Source organism: Dipteris shenzhenensis, chromosome 21, assembly GCF_047967505.1.
Source record: "Dipteris shenzhenensis isolate YYH24624 ecotype China chromosome 21, Dip_SZ_1.0, whole genome shotgun sequence".
Taxonomy (NCBI): Eukaryota; Viridiplantae; Streptophyta; class Polypodiopsida; order Gleicheniales; family Dipteridaceae; genus Dipteris; species Dipteris shenzhenensis.
In genome coordinates this window covers 45,596,543-45,615,940 of record NC_141616.1, presented here as the reverse complement: position 1 = coordinate 45,615,940, position 19,398 = coordinate 45,596,543, and the positions used below count along the sequence as shown (strand labels likewise).

Genomic DNA, 19,398 nt, shown 5'->3' with positions numbered 1-19,398 from the left:
ATGCTGCAGTACGGCGAGCAGGTACTTCTGGTGATGCTGCAGTACGGCGAGCAGGTACTTCAGGTACGGTACATAAGCAGTACGACGAACAGGTACGGCATGTACGGTACAATATGGTGCTGATATCGCTCTACAGGTACGGGACGTACGGAGGGAGCTGGAGCAGTACGACAGGTACGGACGTGCAGAAATAAAGTGAAGGTTCCGTACAGTCGTACGAACTGTACGGACGATGTGTGTTGCAAAGAAGGTGAGTTGCAGCTAGAGCTCAACGGGGAAGTCGTAGGGGGTTGGATCTAATGCTCTGATACCAAATGTGAGGAGATGGTGAGTGAGAGAGAGCAAGAGAGAGTGAGAGCTGGAAGCTTGGAAGCTGAAAGCTGAGTTGCAATAGAAGAGTGTGTAAGAGTACAACTCAATGAGAGAGAGATAAGGTTTTGTCCTGGTGACAAAACCTTAGTAGTCACTAACCATAGTTAGTGAACTAACTGCGGTTAGGGGAAAAAACCTCTTAAAGAGGGAAAAGTGCCCCTAACTAGCTTATTATATTACATTGGTCACTGCTGAATTATATCTATAATTCTAACATTTTCCGGTCATGGTGGCACATGTTTATCCAAAAGGATATAGCCACCTATGAATGTACAAGGGATGTCAGATCATGTAACAAAGGGAACCAAGTGTAAAGCCTGTCGGAAGACTTCGAACTTGGGACGAGGAAGTGCCTTTGTAAACATATCTGCTATGTTGTCCTCAGTGGGAAGATAGGACAACTCTATGTCTCTTGCTGACAACCGCTCCTGAACATAATGATAGTAAACTTCAATATGCTTGGTACGCGCATGAAACACTGGGTTACGCGCAATGGCCAAAGCACTCTGGCTGTCAGTGTAGACAATAGTGGAGGATGTCTGGCGAATACCAAGATTTGTAAGTAACTGTCGAAGCCAAACACACTCTACTGTAGCGGTGAAAGTTGCCCTGTACTCAGCCTCACAACTAGACGTGGCTATTGTTGGTTGCTTCTTGCTGACCCAAGAGATACATGAATTGCCAAGCAAAAAACAATTGCCAGTATGTGACACTCTGGTGTCGGAACATCCTACCCAGTCACTATCCGTGTAAGCATGCATGGTAAGTGAGCCCTGATCACCATAGAAGAGGGCTAAATCCTGAGTGCCTCTGAGATATCTGAAGAATCTCTTCACTGCCTGCCAATGCTATGAACTGGGCATGTGCATGAGTCTGCTGAGCTGAGATACTGCATACTGTAAGTCAGGTCTGGTGTGACATAAATAAATAAGGCATCCAACAGCCTACTGATAAAGAGTGATATCACATGGTGGGCTCCCATCATGAGCTGAGAATTTGAAGCCAGGGTCCACTGGAGTAGAGATTGGCTTGCAATCCTCAAACTGAAAACGATCAAGGAGCTGTCCAATATACTTGGACTGAGACATCATGATACCCCCCTCAACATGAGCAAACTGAATGCCCAAATAATGTCCCATGTCTGACATTTCAAAAACCTGCTGCAAATCAGCCTTGAAAGCTGCAATTTGCTGAGTATCTGAGCCCGTGATGAGCATATCATCCACATATAAAATCAGCACTAAAAAAATCAGATCCACTCCCGTGGACATAAAGAGTGGGTTCTGTGGGGCTATTCTGAAAACCAAGGGATAGTAAGTGTGCATGAATTTTGGCATACCATGCCCTGGGTGCCTGCTTCAAACCATAAAGGGCTTTTCTAAGCCGGCATACCTTATTTTCAGAATTAACAACCTCAAAGCCAGGAGGTTGTGTGACATATACTTCTTCCTACAGATCCCCATGAAGAAAAGCAGTCTTGATGTCAAGTGGTATAACCGATACCCTCTGCTCTCCTGGCTGTAACCAATAAATATGCATTTGATTGCCTTGTCATCAAGCTTATGTCTCAGCTGAGATGGTACATGAACATATGCAAGAGACCCAAAAACTTTCATGTGTGAAAGTGAAGGCTTCCTGCCTTTCCATGCTTCATAAGGTGTAACAGTCTTCAATGCCCGTGTAGGTGATCTATTCAGCACATAGTTGGCACACATCACTGCATCAAGCCAAAATTTATTGGGCAAAGACTTGGCCTTAAGCATGCATCTGGCCATCTCCATTGTGGACCTGTTTTTCCTTTCAGAAACAAGATTCTGCTGAGGAGTGTAAGGAGTAGTGCATGAGTGAATAATTCCCCGTGAAGACAGAAATGCATCAAACTCCTTTGACATATACTCCGAAGCAATGCGCTTCCTGCATTCTGAATGTCATGTCCAGGCTTGCGACAATAGTTGCATCTTTTCTTCTTTGACTTATCTGCTGTATTTTTAGATGCATGGGAGGAATTGCGGCTGCTATGCGCAGATTTTGGCTTGCCCATAGGCTTGGAAGCCTTGCCTCTTCCTGTCTGCTGTGAAGCAAATGCATGATCAGGAATAATGGCTTGTCTATTAGCTCTACTTTGCTCTTCCTGCAAAAGCAAAGTAACTACCTGATCAAAAAAATAGTGGTCTAGATTACCCATGGCCACTAATCGAAGGGTTGTAACAAACCCTTGATATGTATCTGGCAGTCCATTCAATGTGGTACTAACAAGCTGTGAATTTGGCACCACCTCATCAATGTTGGCAAGTTGTTCCATGAGGTCCTTGACCTTTGTCAGGTATGCATCCATAGAGTCACCTTCATTCATGCGACTTCCTATAATTGCCTTCTCAAATATGCAACACGTGCCTCATTGAAAATCTGATAGAGAGAAGCCAATTTATCCCAAGCATCCTTTGCTGTCCTGCAAGACCGGATGTGTGGAATAATGATTCTCTTGCATGATAAAGCAATACATGAATGTGCATTTGCATCTCTTGCATCCCATCTTGACTGTTCCTAAGTTGGAAGAGCAGTAGCAGAAGTGCTAGAGGATGAGGCATCAGGAGTAGTACCCCCTGCAGAGGGACCAGCAGTAGAGGCAACCAGTGTGGCATTGGCTGGCCTCAGATCAACCCCAGAAACAATATTCCACAAATGCTTTGCAACAAGAATATGTTTCATGAGATAAGACCACATCAGATAGTTGGTGCCATCCAACTTATCGTCTTCACGAAGAACACCGATTGTTCCCAGCCATAGCAAATGTGATACCCTGAAAGAGACCTGAAAACCCAAAAGCCTCAAGGCTATCACTGCAAAAAGCTGGCTGTCCAAAAATGACAGCAAATATCTGCAAATTTCCAACCCAAATCAAAGGGCAAATGCAGATCTGACCCAAATGTGACTGTGGCAGGCAATGTTCACTGCAAAAACAGCAAATCTGGCAAAAGCCCCAAATTTATTGAGGGCAAATAGGCCAAAAAGAGGGCAAATGCAGAAAAGCCCCAAATTTTGCTGAAATTTTTGCAAATGTGACCCAATGTATGCAAATCTAACTCAATGTCCTGCAAAAGTGACTCAATGTCCTGCAATCTGACCCAATGTACTGCAAACATACAAGAGATTGCAGACCAAACTCCAAAGCCCCAATGTTCTTGCAAGAAATTGCAACCAAAGAAGGTGAAAATGACTGGAAGCCCCAAATTTGCCAATGTCCTGCAAAAGCCCCCAAACTGTAAATAACTTCGCACGTGCAAAACCTGTACGGAACTCTCGGAGCAAGTACGAGCTGTACGGACAGCTGATATGCAATCACGTGTGTACGGAATACAGGTACAAGTTGCTGACCTCTGATCTGCAAGTGAGACCGTACGAAACAAGTACGGAGCAAATGAACCTGTACAGAGCAAGTACGATGCAAGTACACCTATACGGGAGACCTGTACATCTGCACGCACTATTGTACGAAACTGTGTACTTATGCAAGTATACATGTACGAAACAAGTACTGTGTGCATGTATGACTGTACGGAACAGTTGTTGTGCAAGCACTGTTGTACAAGCGCAGGTACGGAAGGTGATGCGACGGGCAAAACAGCTAGGGACGCAGCTGGGTGAAAAGACTTGGGATCTGTACGTGATCCATATGGAAGTCTGTACAATCGTACGAACTGTACGGATGGAGTGCAGCTGAGGCTATTGAAAGTTGTGAGCAACGCAAATCCGGGGATAGGAGTACAGGTCCAGTGAGTCTGTACGACGAACAGGCTGAAGCGGTGACGACCAGCAGAGGAGCAGACTCCCAATGAGCAATGGAGGACTTGGGAAGCTGAGGAGAGCTGGAAGACAAGTGTAGACCCCTGCTCTGATACCACTGTAGGATCGGTTGAGAGAGAGAGAGTGCAGGTAGCAAAGCGTCACACAAGTCTTAGCCGTCACGTTAAACTTGGATAATAGAAAAAGAGTGTACAAGGTACTTGTACCGAGACCTAGGACTAAGTGTCCTACAAGGCACATACCATGGCCTATAGGGCATCACTAGAACCACCAGGAGATGGCCTACAGAGAGTCATGTCCACTCTCTCTACTAATCCATAATGTCCTCATATCAGCTGTCTCCTCCTCCTCCACCCCACTATGTCTTGGAACTCGACCCCAAATGCATAGTAATCTGTGGCATGTGTGCTCAGTCTGCCTCAGTAGCTTGTGATGCGGTCGCCTCCTGCTGCTCTCTTTGCAACATCAATGAGTTTGAAGAATTGGGTTCTACGGTTTGCAACATCAATGACTTTGAAGAACTGGGTTCTACGGTTTGCAACATCAATGAGTTTGAAGAATAGCGTTCGACGGGCAACCAGAATCAATTTGCAAAAGCAAGCAATTAGCAACGAGGCATTACTGTAAAGCAACTTGTGCTGGAAGTGTTTTGCAAGCGAATGGAACAATTGCAAAGGGCAACGCATTCCGAACGAGGAAACTGTGACGTTTATATTCAAAAATTCCCGCGTCTTTAAGATCACCGTCATCACCTCTATCATTCGGCAAGCTTTTGTGGTATTTTGTTTATGCTCTTATAGCTTTAGTTTTAGCTTATCATAGTACTGAGCAAGGGCCCTAGCACGCTCTTTGCTTCAGCCTTTCGAGGCTTGTATGAGCTTTTTTCGCTTGGTGTACTTTGTCACATAGGCTCGCGAGGCCTCCCGAGGACCTCTCTCTCTCTCTCTCTCTCTCACACACACGCACCCCATGTAAACAATGCCCGTGAGCATTTATGCTGTTTGTTTTATGAGCTTAGAAACGTAAACCAAAACAACCAAGAGAGTCACATGTAGAGCGTCAACTAAAAACTATGACAAACAAGGCATCTCAATAGATCTTTTTACAACCTGCATAAAAGGGAGAAGCTTATGTTTTTTACTGTTCATAACCTCACTGCTATCAACCATCAGGGAGAAGCTTACTGTTCTTTACTGTTCTTTACCTCACTGCTATCAACCACAATGGAGCACAAAGCTCAAGCAAACTATTTCATGAAAACCGATTCTGCACTTAAACGGAATTTGAGCATCGCACAAACAATTCGTCAATAAACTTTTCTAGAGAAACAAACCTGAGAATCTTGATCTGACCTGAAGAGGTGACAATCTCCTTCAACTTGATCACATTAGCATGTTGTAACTTTTTCAATATCTTTATCTCCCGAATCGCTGTTATAGGAAACTGCAGTAAAATAATCACTATCAAAGATCATGAAATTGTATATAGCCACATCTGACCCACCATTTCAAGAAAATATATCTTCATGCATCATTAGGGAATACACATCAAGTGTGCATTGTGAGCCACAAAAGGCTTCTTAGATTGCACAAGATATAGAAATCATGAGGAGATGTATGAAAGTTTCTCATGAAAAGCTTATTTGACAAAGTATTAATATTAGAGAAGAAATTGCAGCGAAGAGGATGAACTATGTTTTTTAAGACCTCATCCATTGATGATCAAGGAGTTCCTCACTAGAATAGCACCTTGGATATAATTTTTAGTCTTGTCACTAGAAAATCGGTTACATTAAAGGTCAGGTCTGCTGTCAACAGCTACAGCTGGCTCTCTACTCGATTCTTGTTAGAATTTCAAGGTGCTGAAGTATGCACCTATGTGTCCACGATCAACTCCCTGATCAAGTGACAATACCTCAATGTGCTCTATAGCATCCATCCACCCATCATGCACCTCCTTGTCACAATTTGGATCTTTCTCTCTCCAATAGGATGGAGAACAAAAGCTGCTACAAGCAGTAGGAGTCTATCCCATCCATAGTTTGTATCTTCTCCATCATTTGATCAGTGAGCTCATATGCAAGACGATTCACAAAGATTCATACGGCCCACGGGTGATTTCCAAGGGGATGCGCTGCTCCGTTTTCATACCAAAATGGGTCCCCAGACCCGTTTCCCCCCCCCCCACACACAAAATCTGCATACGGAAGGCCATACCATATGCATACGGAATCCGTACGGTTGGACCAACCGTATGCATGCATATCCAACCATGCATCATGCATGGTATAAAACCATTGCCGGTGTCTTGATGGCGTGGTGATTGCACATGTAACATCAGAGTGGAAGGAAACCCAACATCAGTAGCTGTCTGAAATTCGCAGCCTTCTACTTAGAATTCGAGGTGAGTTCTATTGCTGCTCATAAGCTATAGAAGCTGGCGATCGTTTGTTGGGCAAGGACTCATTCGCAGGTCCTGCTAGCACTGATTAGCTAGCTGGAGGCGTATTCCAAAATCAAAATCTGCTTGGGCCTATTTGTGGCTGATTTCGCCTGTTTGCAACAAATAGAGCAGCCAGGAAGAGTCGCAAAACTGTTCTAGAGCTGTGCAACTAAGAAACAAAGGGTGTGTTTGGGGTTACAAAGTGAAACCTTCCCCCAAACTAACAGACAGCTTCAACATTCAATTCACAGCAAATCTGAGCACTAAGCACTTCAAAAACGATTTTGAATACTGGCTGGAAACCCAATACAGCAAGAAAAACAGCTGGAGCTTGAATCGCAAGAGAGAGAAAGAGAGAGAGAGAGAGAGAAAGAAAAGAAAGAAAGTTTATTAAAGTCTGCTAAAAACCGATTATAGATTAATTTGGCTAGAGTGACACAGCTTTACAGTTTATCTGTTAGTAACATACTCTTTTGGAAGGAGAAGTTCCGGGAGCCATCCAAGTTAGGAACAGTAAGCTTACACCTAACAGGCATGGTAAGTGTTTGGCAGGAAGAACATCTTGTGGAAAAGAGAGAACTTAAGCGGTGAATGGAATTTGAGAAATTCTTCAAAGAGCAGTTCTTTCCAAAGCATTCCAAGATGAGGTTCACACTACGTGGAAGAGTATCGGTATGGAGTGCATATCACTCCATTCAAGAAGACTTGAGGGATCTCTCAAGGAAAGAAGACAACAAAGGAATGAGATAACTGGAAACATATAACTGTGTCATAATGGAGTAAAACCATTTTCATGATTGTCAACTGGGCTAACTTAGAGCATGCTACCCTCAAGTGGGGTCTGACCTTGATCTAAACGTTATAAGACAATTCAAGTCAGGCCATGCTTGAATCATCTTTGTTTCTGAAACAATCAAGTCGACACACTTCTCTTCCTTAGCACATCCATGCTTACTCTGCAAATACCTCTTGTAATTCATAGCAAACATCCGATCTGCCAAACAAAGAAAATCAATCCCATAGCTCCATATAACATTGGCATAAAAACTTGAATATCCTTGCTGTATCCAATGCTTGTATTTTGTCCCATAAGGAATTCTTCCAAAGTCCATGGAAGTATAACTTAGTTAAATAACCAAGCCAAGTGTGTATTACTCTTGTTTCCTTGAAATAAGCAAGGAAAACAACACACAAACATTTAGGACTTAGACACATAAAAACAACTATTAAATCAAATATACTTAGCCTTTATTGGAACTCCCTTTTTAATAAGGAATTTCCACATGTATTTGATCCTTTGATCGTTTTCTAGATCTTTGTGATCCTTGCCTTCGTGATTCAACAAAGATTACGATGTTCAATGTCGAAGCTTGAAGTACTGGAATAACCCTCAACACAAACAATTCCAAACATGGGTTGTTGAGTTGCTTGTCTACCCCTTCTCAGTAGCAACCTGCAAGTCGAATTTGAAAGGAATTGATCTTCTGATTTGGGCTCTCTTTCCTAGCTAGTCGCAAGCATTTGATGGCACTGCCTCAAATCAAGTACAAACAGCTCACAATTTCAAAATTGTGTGTGCGTATGCAGCTAAAATCACGATCTAAGCAAGATTGTTCGAAACTTAAACTGATCCAAAAAGCGCTGAATTGTTGACAAGAAGCAAGCTGATCTAAATTGCGATTTGGGACACATTAAAAATCTTGAGCTGAAATCGACACTTTTTGCAAAAACTCTTCAAACAACTAGGTATTTGGAACAAAAACTAAATCAAATCGTCAAGATTTGAGACTATTTTGAGCTCGGAATTTGTTGTTTTGAAACAAAACACAATGGAGAATTCTCCATGCCCAATTGCGCCAAACTCTGAGATGGCTTGCTGGTTGAAATTCCTTGCTTCTAGGGCTAAGCAATTGTCATCTGCAAATTGCAATTGACTTGGGCTGCTCCTAGATTTGAATCGTTGGTAATCTGACGCTCCTTCTACTTGCTTTGTTGATGGCGCATTTTCTCTCCCACTCTCAATCGCAACAATCTCAGCAAAGTTTAGGAGCTTGGATCATAGTCACCAAAGAAAGTAACTCGGCTGTGCTCTGATACCACTAAAACCTTTCCCAAAACAAAAAGATAGCTTCAATATTGAATTCACAGCAAGTCTGAGCACTTAGCACTTCAAAAACGATCTTGAATACTGGCTGGAAACCCAATACAGCAAGAAAAACTTAACGATCAAGCTCGAACTTGAATCGCAATAGAGGGGGGGGGGGGAGAGAGAGAGAGAGAGAGAGAGAGAGAGAGAGAGAGAGTCATATTAACGTCCTTGGGAGGCCTCACGGGCCTATGGGGCAAAGTGCAAAATGTCAAAATGACTTACAACATCTGGATCGAGCAATGCACATGGCATCTCAGCTCGAAATTATTTTAGCATAACTATTACATTCCAAATACTACCCTGAAATTGGTCTGAATAACATCGGTTTTAAGACTGAGAGTCTTTGGGTCTAGTGCCTGCCCATCTCGAAAAACTACCCATTTGCCCTCTTTGTGTGCTCCCTTCACTTTGGTAAGTTCATTTGCTCTGAGTCGGAGTGAGCTCTTCAAATATCCAAACTCTAGTGCCCTTCAACTTGTTGGTTTGTTTGAGAATCTTGGTTCTTGAAATCTTTTCTTTGAAGTAGACCTGCACTTGATTCCATTTTCGCATGATAAGGCCTATGTCCTTCTCATCCCATTCGATTTGTGGTATTGCCTTCTTGAGTTGGGTATACTTCTCTTCCTCAGTGTATTCACCTTCCTCATTAAAACAATTAATGCAACTGTCTTGTAATCCCCCAATGCGTAAGATCTTCTTGTTTCTTGCTATGGCTCCCTACTCTTGTACGTCTCCATAAACATCAACTTTGTCAATCTTGTTATGCATTGTTGCTGTAATTTCTTGTCATATAGATTTTAGAGAGAGAGAGAGAGAGAGAACAGGGAGCCACACTAGGGGCTAGAAATAAGGGCTTTCTCCCCCCAAAGGTCTTTATTGCAATAGAAAACTAGGAGCATGAAGCTGATACAGCTTGGATTTCCCATAGAAAGAGTAGGCTTGCTCTCAAATTTATAAACTTGGCATGCAACCAAAATGCTAGGCTTACCCCAAAAAAGTTGGGGCTTGCTTTTAGCCAAAATACGCCAGCTTTGCTAGAAAGCAATAGCTTTCTTATCCAAATAGGTGATTTCCTTACTTTTAGCCATGTGGGCCCTCTTTTAGGCTGCTCGCCCCCTTGCCATGTGCTTTCTACTCCATATTTTCTCTCTCTCTTCAGGGACCTGCTTTATGTGCTTTTCCCCTTAAAACGAATGCCTTTTGCACTCTCCAAGGTCCTACCACAATATCCAACACACTTTAACACTTTAAAGGTCAACTAATGCATGCATTCTAGTCCTCTAGACTAATCCAAGTCCTATGGGGTGTCCTTAACATGCACATAAACAGCTTTTCTCTTGTTCACCAAAGTCAACATTCTTTGATCGAAGCCAAAACTCTTTGACCGAAGTCGAAATTATTTTCTCTTTTATTTCTTGGGGCGTCAAAAAACCATCTCATGATACAAAGCTATATGGTGCTTCAGGGTTGTGCCCAGGGTCTCCAAGGGCTAGGTGTGGATTGTTATGGGGGTGACGAAGACTAGTTGATGCAGGGCAATCCTACTCTTTTGGGTAAGAGAGGTTGCATGTGTGACATGCATTTAGTTTTCTAGGCTGCATGGCTTGGAAAGTAACTAAGTAGTTGTAACTGTTGAAAGCCGCTACTTTACACCTTGGATTGTGTGAAAAGTAAGCTTCATGCAAGCACTATGGGTGCATTACTTGCCATGCAAACTATTGTGGGACCGCCATGTGAGTTTAAACTTGACAAGTGGCTACATGCATGTGTTCTTCGTTTACCTTTAGTAAACAGCCACTTTAAGTCCTAAAAGTAAATTCTAAAAGTACTTTGTGTGGAGACTAAGCCTTGTGGAGTGTTGTGGCCCGCATTCCAAGCCTTTCCCCACAACCACCTTGCCTACCATGCAGCCTATGCATGTACACACTTTTCTCTCCCTACACTACATCTTGTGGACTGCCAATCCAGCCTATTCCTGCATTTCTAAACTCGTCTATTCTCCATCTAGCGACCTCTCGTTGGCTGCAATCGACTGCTGAAGTTGCTTTCTCTATCCCAGCTGATCCACAACAGCTCTAGGTTGCTGTAAGCTTGTCTATCTCAAGCATTCACTGCTCTCTTTGCGAAGGGAGAAAGGCTGTGATATCTCATCAATTTCACGCCCTCTTTCTTGCATCCTTTTTCTCTCATCATGGAGCAAACTTATGGGGAGGGAACTCTGCAAAGCACAGCTTTTGAACCTTCTGCTCCACAGCATGTGCAGGTAGTCTGGATAGATGCCGAGGTGCTACAAAATTCTCTTACTCAAAATGCAAAATACGCGGCAGCAGCAGTTATTAGTTTTACAACAAGCTCAGGAATCACAAAAGAAACATAATGATATGCCCTTCTTCTCTCCCGAGATAGGGCTTTTAGAATTGCATTCGTCTTCTGAATTCCAGGGTATGGGTTGTGACGATCTGTTGAGAGTCTGGTCATGATTTTTCAGGGTCCAGTGGAAGCTTTGAGTGAAAGCTCATCAGTTATGGACACCTGGTCCAAGGCAGATAAACTGGTTGTTAATGATTCTTCTTTATCACAATTTAATGACAGAAACTTCCCATCATGGCCCTCGATTTGATTGTTTTTTATGGACAAGGGCCTTTTGGGATTGTTCTGAGAAGAAGCCTACCAGCAACTAGGTCTTAAAAAAGATTCAATCTTGGGAAGTTGGATAATGATAATGTTTAGGAGATTTTTGTAGTGTACTTGGGATGGATTTTATTGGAAGGATTATTCAAGTCTAAGTTGGAAAACTCAGCACTAGGACTATCATGACACACAAAAAGACTGTTAGAAAATACCCAACAGAGGGTACACGTAGCTTTAGACTTATAGCAATGCCCAGGAGCTCACACAGTGTGCGGTGTGGGTGTGGAATCACAAACTTCTTTACTTATGTGCATTCAATAGGTGTGCAGACTCATCAATAGACAATGAACCAAACCAGATAGAGAAACCACCAAATAATATATTTCCGTCCACAACTATGGACACAATACAAAAGAGACAGATCCAGAGTCCCACCAATGGTGTGGTCCTCTGATCTTACCACAAAAGTCCTTCTCCTATCTGCTGGCTATCTCTAGACTAGAGTCCGCGTGCTCCACCTCGAGCGTGAGTAGACTTTCCGTCTAGAATGATCTTCTCCACCTTGCTGTCTGGAAACCAGTCTAGGTGGGCAGCCTCCTGCAAGCTAGGTCTGCAGCACAACGTACTTCTTTCTCCTCCTGACTGTAGGCCCAAAGGTAGCCCTGCTGCTGCTCCTTCTGCTGCTGGAATTGCTGCTCCAGATGATGTAGAAATGAGGCCTGAATGGCCTCCTTATATAGGCCCCAAGGCCTGCACCAAAAAACCGACCAGTCTGTAAAAACCGACTCAGTCTGTAAAAACCGCCCTTAAAGGGCTCACAAGTCAGGCCTTTTATGGCCCAAACTTCCAGGGCTTTTGGCCCTCCATTCAAGGCAAATATGCAGCCTATAAAAGGCCTGCCACCTGCCCACTGAAAGTCACATTCCTTGCTGCAGATCTGAGCCTGCACTCCCTGCCATGTCTGCGCTTCTGCAAACAGTGCGCCTCCATGTCCTAGATCCTCCGCAATCTGTCCCAGACTGTCTTGCTTCTGCTCCGTACTTTCCTGTTGGGGAGGTGACCTTTCCAACACCCCCTCTCACCGACACATCTCAGCCCAATGCCAACACGTCGATGAAGATGCTCCAGTAACTCCCTGGTCGTAGTCCTCTGGAACCTTTCGGTGTCGAAATCTTTTCCTGGCTTTGCATCCAGTGGCTCCTGCTACCAGGTCCGGTTCCGCTTCCGCACACCATCCTGGTACACAGGTCCATCTCTGGTAGCACCTCCTGGTACCACCTCCTTCAGTCGCATTCCCGCCTCTGAACTTGAGCACCCAGCCGTCACGATCTTCCAATCGTCCCCCTCATAATGAGTGAACAACCTAGAGTCTTCCAGGCACCATGCTCTGAGGGTCTGTTTCAACCCGTCCTTCCTTTGGCAAGGTCTGCAACCAATGAATATTTCCAAATAACCTGGACCATGAACTCTCGCTTAGTTCTCAAGCAGGTACTCTTCTGGCTTCAGTACTCTTTGTCCACCACCTTCTAGCAATCTGCTTCCGAGATTTGAAGAAGCACCCATACTTCCCCTTCTGCCTTCGAAGAAGGCCAATTCCTTCCAATCTCTTATCACCTGAGACAAATGAAGAGCAGAATCTCTCCACAGCATGCTATAAAGGCTCAAATGCAGAATATCAAATACATACCAGACTGTTGTACTGCCTGAATGTTTGCTCTGAAAGCAAACCCTGTACCTCAATGAGGCACTCGCCAAGATCCTGTGTAATCCTGTACTGTCCCCTTCTGAAGTCCAGCATCCATCTGACCATGAGACCCCAGGGCTTTCCATGGAATCCACCCTCGTGTCAGTGTCAACAGCTACACACCTAGAAGGTACCAAGCACTCCATACTGTCCTTCACCTTCACAAAGGCATCTGACTCCTCGTCGACCCAACTCTCTATGTCAGACATCCTTACTGTGATTTCGGGATCAACATACCTGACCTCGGTAACACTCGGTGATGTCACCAGGAACAATTCTTCGATTACCACATTAGCTTTGGCCTTTCCCTCTGAATCTGGGTCAGACTCCTGTTTGTTTTTCAGATCCACCTTTTTCTTTCTGCAGTCCTTTGCAAAATGTCCGGGCGTATCACAATAGAAGCACTTCTTCTTGTGCTTCCTCTTCGAAGTCCCCTCATCGTCAGAGTCATCTTTATTGGACTTGCCACTGTTAGGCTTGTCCTTTCCCTTACCTGCGGAATCCTTCACCAGCATCGCCTTGTCATCTTTGTCCCCGTTGTAGAGCTTCTCCCGAGCTTCCTCCTGTAGCAGTAAGGGACACAACTCCTCAAATGTCAGAGGTTTGGTCCTCTGTCCTGCTGTCACAGCTGTAACAAAGCTCTTGAAACTCCGAGGCAATCTCCTCAGTACCATCAAGGCCAGATGGCATGAGTCCGTCTTCTGACCAATTGCTGCCAGCTGATCCCGCACCACCTTGACCTTTGTCAGATGGCTATGTACCGTATCGCCTTCTTCCATATCAAGATTGTAGAGTTGATGCTGAAGAAGCATGATCCGGGAGGTATTATCTATCTCGTACAGATCCTTCAGTGTGGCCCACGCCTCTACTGACGTCTCGGCCAGCTGGATATGCGGAAGAACAGAGTCCGCCGTAGTCCCTATGATTATTGCCAGGGCATGGGCATCTCTTTCTTCCCAAGCTTCAAGCTCCTCTCTGTCTACTGCCATGAGTACCTTCCCTTTACTGTCCACCATGTCTGCCGGCTTCGACTCCTCTCCTGTGGTCAGCTTCCACAACTTCCGAGCCACTAAATGACTCCGGATCTTCACTTTCCAGATCGGGTAATTAGTCCCGTCCAGGTTCCCAGACTCACCAAAGTTAGGGATAGTGAAAGAGAGAAAACTGGAGGAGGAGGAAGGGATAGCAGGGGCTGAAGAGGCTGTCGACATCTCTGCTGTATATAGCAAAGTCAACCAAACTCAAGTGCAGTAAACCAGAACTCTGAACGCACCTGACTGAACCTGAGTCACCCTCCTTCTCGCAAGGGCACAATCCTCCAGTCGTGGAAGTCGATTCCCTAGAGCTTCTGAATCAGGGTCTTCCTTCAGCAAGGTCCCTGCCTTCAGGCTCCCACACCTGTGAGCCTCCTACTTGGGCTCTGATACCATGTTAGAAAATACCCAACAGAGGGTACACGTAGCGGAAGACTTATAGTAATGCCCAGGAGCTCACACAGTGTGCGGTGTGGGTGTGGAATCACAAACTTCTTTACTTATGTGCATTCAATAGGTGTGCAGACTCATCAATAGACAATGAACCAAACCAGATAGAGAAACCACCAAATAATATATTTCCGTCCACAACTATGGACACAATACAAAAGAGACAGATCCAGAGTCCCACCAATGGTGTGGTCCTCTGATCTTACCACAAAAGTCCTCCTCCTATCTGCTGGCTATCTCTAGACTAGAGTCTGCGTGCTCCACCTCGAGCGTGAGTAGACTTTCCGTCTAGAATGATCTTCTCCACCTTGCTGTCTGGAAACCAGTCTAGGTGGGCAGCCTCCTGCAAGCTAGGTCTGCAGCACAAGGTACTTCTTTCTCCTCCTGACTGTAGGCCCAAAGGTAGCCCTGCTGCTGCTCCTTCTGCTGCTGGAATTGCTGCTCCAGATGATGTAGAAATGAGGCCTGAATGGCCTCCTTATATAGGCCTGCACCAAAAAACCGACCAGTCTGTAAAAACCGCCCTTAAAGGGCTCACAAGTCAGGCCTTTTATGGCCCAAACTTCCAGGGCTTTTGGCCCTCCATTCAAGGCAAATATGCAGCCTATAAAAGGCCTGCCACCTGCCCACTGACAGTCACATTCCTTGCTGCAGATCTGAGCCTGCACTCCCTGCCATGTCTGCGCTTCTGCAAACAGTGCGCCTCCATGTCCTAGATCCTCCGCAATCTGTCCCAGACTGTCTTGCTTCTGCTCCGTACTTTCCTGTTGGGTACTGCCCTAGGTCTCCCTCCCCCATGCTCTCCTCATATGGGGGCTTACAGATGGGGAGGTGACCTTTCCAACAAAGACTTTGTCATCCTCATAATTGCTTTCCAAATTTCAGAACAAGAGAGGATCAAGCTCACATTTTTATTTTAAGGTTCCTTTCGACATGCGAAAATCTCTCAATGAAACTTCTGTTCAAGCGATGTTGGTCCCTCTTCTCTCTTATTTCGTTATCACTTCCATTCATTCTCTACTTGCTCTCCTCTCTCTTAAAAACCAAAGCTATGACCCGATTCTACTTGGAAGGAGCAAGAAAAACGGGCATTTTATCATTTTTGCCCCTCTCTGCATTATTGGAGTATAAAGGATCAACTTCAAAAGAAGGAACACATAAGTTCAAGGTAATGAAGTGATTTTGCTTTGAAAATTGCCTCTTTATTAAGTAGATAAGTTTTTATCTCACAATTCAGAAGGCGGGGAGGAGAGGGAGATAGATATTTAGAACCATAAGACTATTTTTGACATTTGTTTCTTTTGTAGTCTAGGAGGGATAGAGTGCTCACCAAGACTTGGGCAAACCATTTGTTGGCACATTGGCCCTAGCACCTGCCTCATGGAAGGCTGAAGTGTTGTATGACACGTTGATAAAGGGGACTATAGTCCCATATGCAAAGTGGTAAATTAAATGAAGGATTACTGAATAGAATGAGGTGATGAAGCAGCTCCTCGATATCACGCCATGTCCTTGTGGATGGTCAAATTTAACGTCTGGCCCTATGTGGGTGGTACTTGGAGCTTGAGCTTGGTCCTGTGTGGGAGGTGACTTTGGTGCTTGGCCAATTGGGGGGGTTGTTGGCACATTGCCCTCATGGCTTGTAATTGACTATGAGAGTTGATGAAATATGGAGGGCCAGACTGCCTCATGGAAGTTGTGTTTCATGTGGGTATGGGGGACTATATTCCCATATGCGAAGTGCTAAATGAATGATTATGGAATATAACGAGGTGATGAAGCCCCTCCTCGATATCCCGCCCGCTCTTTCTAGGAGGCCTTGCACGGCTATGGGATAGAGGAGTGGGACCCTCTGCACATGATGCATCTAGTGATGACACGCGGCCCCTTTGGGTCGCTTACACCATTCCCCATCATTCAGGTTATCAATGATGTAGCCATAAAGAGCTTCAAGTGGACGATGCATCCAATGTTCCATGTGGCATGGCTTATGCCATATGTGGGACGACATAGATTCCAAAAGTGGAGCAGCGAGATTGTCCACGATGCAGAAGTGGATCACGCCAAATAGATTTTGCTTCACAAGTTTAGGAAGGACCAACAACCACAAGTGCTTATATGCATGTCAGTTCAAGCATGAGGAATTCCACATGGCACCATGGGTTGGTGAAAGTTCAAGCATAAGGGATCCCACATGGCACCATGGGTTGGTGAGAATTCTTTTGCATACTATCCTCACCTCCTTGCAAATTTTAAGGAGTCTTGAAGGCCTCTCTTGCTTCAAATTCAGTAAATAAATCCAAACGTACCCATATGTTTCATTTGTTGGAAAGGTCACCTCCCCATCTATAAGCTCCCATATGAGGAGAGTGCGGGGGAGGGAGACCTAGGGCAGGATGTGCCCAAGAGAAAAAGAAGAGGTGGGGCTGCCACATGGGCAGCACCCCACATCAAAGAACATGGAAGGTACCTGGAGCTGGGAAGGATCTGCAGCAGCAAAAGGCGAAGCAGTAGCCAGCACAAGGGACATAGAATAGGAGGCGATGACATGGCGCTGACATCTGCAGGGTGTACGGATTTGTATGGCGCTGAAGAAGGGCCTGGTAGAGGCACAACATGGTGGGGGTTACCAGCAGCCTGGTCAGAAAGGTATAGGGCTGGTAGGGCTGGTTCCAGCCAGCCTACCATGCCTAGAAAATGGCAGGGCAGAAGGGGGCTGGACCCTGCATATATAGGAGGGCATCTGCCCTTGAAGTGAGGGCCAAAGCCCTAATTTCGTGGGCCAGGGGCCCCTTGTTATGAGAGCCCTTTTAGGGCAACCTGGTCGGCCTGTTTTGGGTCGGCCAGATTGAGGCTGCTGATCGGTTTTTTGGGGCAGGCCTTGGGCCTATAAAAGGAGGCCATTGTGCCTCATACAAACATCTTCTGGAGTAGCAAAAGCAGGAGCAGAAGGAGCAGCAAACACCAGCACACTTGGAGCCTATCCTAGAGGACCAAGGGAGTTGGAAGGCTGCAGACCTAGCTCAGCAAGGTGCTGCCCACCTAGGCTGATTCACAGGCAGTAAGGTGGAGAAGAACACTCTGGACAGAGAGTCTACATACGCTCGAGGTGGAGCACGCAGGCTCAGAGATCTAGAAGTGCTTGACATCTAGTAGGAGAACCTTTTGGTATTGTATCCTGTCCTACTTTGTGGACGGATGGAAATATAATGTGTTGCTTCTATATTTGTTTTTGAGCATTGTCTATTTACTCGCTTGCACACCAAATGCACATTAAGTTAAGAAGTTTGTGATTCCACACCCCACACCACACTGTGTGAGCTCCTAGGCAATTCTCTCAGTCTTCCGCTGTGCATACCCTCTGTTGAGTCATTTCTAACATCATTGCTATAGGGCAAAACACCCCTTCACTATGAGGGAATTTTTAATGGATATACGACGTCACATTTGGGGTATTTTCTTATTTCACTGCTTCTTACCATTGTACCCACGCTAGCTTGTAAGTTGTGCGCACTTGGTAGTTTGAAGTCTAGCACTCATTTCTAACCTCGAGACTCAATCTCTCTTTTGTAGGTTGTAGGCTGTAGCCTATAAGCATTAAAAACAATGAGTCATAAATGCATATCTTCAGTTTTAAATTAACGTAAAACCAGCACGGGTTGCTTTTTACTGATCCCTGCAAGGGCACCTATGCCAACTTCCAAGTAATCAAGGGCAAGCTACAATCAACTGCTAGGCAGCTAGTATTTATGTCTCAATCGAGCAAGTCTAGCATCCTCAATCTACCACATACTCTAGTCTGTACTAAAGGGTATCTTTCATGTATGTGAAAATGACAATGAAACTCCTTTGGAGTGACAATTTACTAAATGAATGATCATACAACTGATGTCCAGCTGCATGTTAGCATCCCTTATAGCTGTAGATACAATGTTCCATTAAGATCCTCAGCAACCTCCTTACACAAATTTCACGTTAAAACCTCGACGCTCTCAAAACACTCCTCCACACCAACTGTCTTTAATACTCCTTTTGAATACTTTGCTTGAAAAATCTGTAAGAATGCAAGCTGCGTAGCAGCCCTATAACTGTCATCTCAATGTGGTGAATAATTTTCCTCTCATTTGCGATCACATCATTAAATACAGTATTCCCACCACATCACCAGACTGTCCATTTGCAAAATACAGAATCTGCCTCTCTCTAAAGAAATCATCAATATTTGCACACCAACTCCTAGGGGCTTGCTTCAAATCATAGGGATGGAGCTAGAGAATACGCTGTCTAACCCTGCATTCAAAAAGATACGCCATTCTATGCTCTTAGTGTGATGATCAGTTGCTCAGAACCAAGATCAGCTACTGATGCGCAAAAAAAATTGCAAGTCAAAGCACAAGGAATAGAGTTGCCTCATACAATTATCCTTTTGTTAGTGATAGGAGTTGCATGACTGCCTTGGGAGCCAGTAATTAAAAGGGTATTTATGTAGTTGAAACGATAGAAATGAGCCCACACCTACATATTGAATGGGCTCCCACTATAAATTTTTAAAGTGCTGTTCTCCAAATAGTTGGAGAATATTGAGGTATAAACCATGACCTTGTAAAAAAACAATCGTAAGCCATACACATGGATGAAGCAGCCAACCTTCACACTTGTTGGCTCAAGTACAACAACATGGAGGCTTTAAAAACGGACACGCAGACGAATGATGACACATTAAGAGCCAGGTCCTTTTTTTGGTTTAATTGTACAATGAAATCCAGAAGACT

At 44.6% G+C, this 19,398-nt stretch overlaps 1 protein-coding gene across 1 annotated transcript in view; it reads right to left on the bottom strand.

Moving 5' to 3' along the window:
- The window catches only part of LOC147888934 (cyclin-dependent kinase C-1-like), an 84,150-nt gene that overhangs the window by 63,299 nt on the left and 1,453 nt on the right, over positions 1-19,398 (bottom strand). The window contains exon 3 of the mRNA XM_087392291.1: positions 5,529-5,619. Coding sequence (XP_087248417.1) covers positions 5,529-5,619 — 91 coding nt within the window. The remainder of the gene's footprint in view (positions 1-5,528; positions 5,620-19,398) is intronic.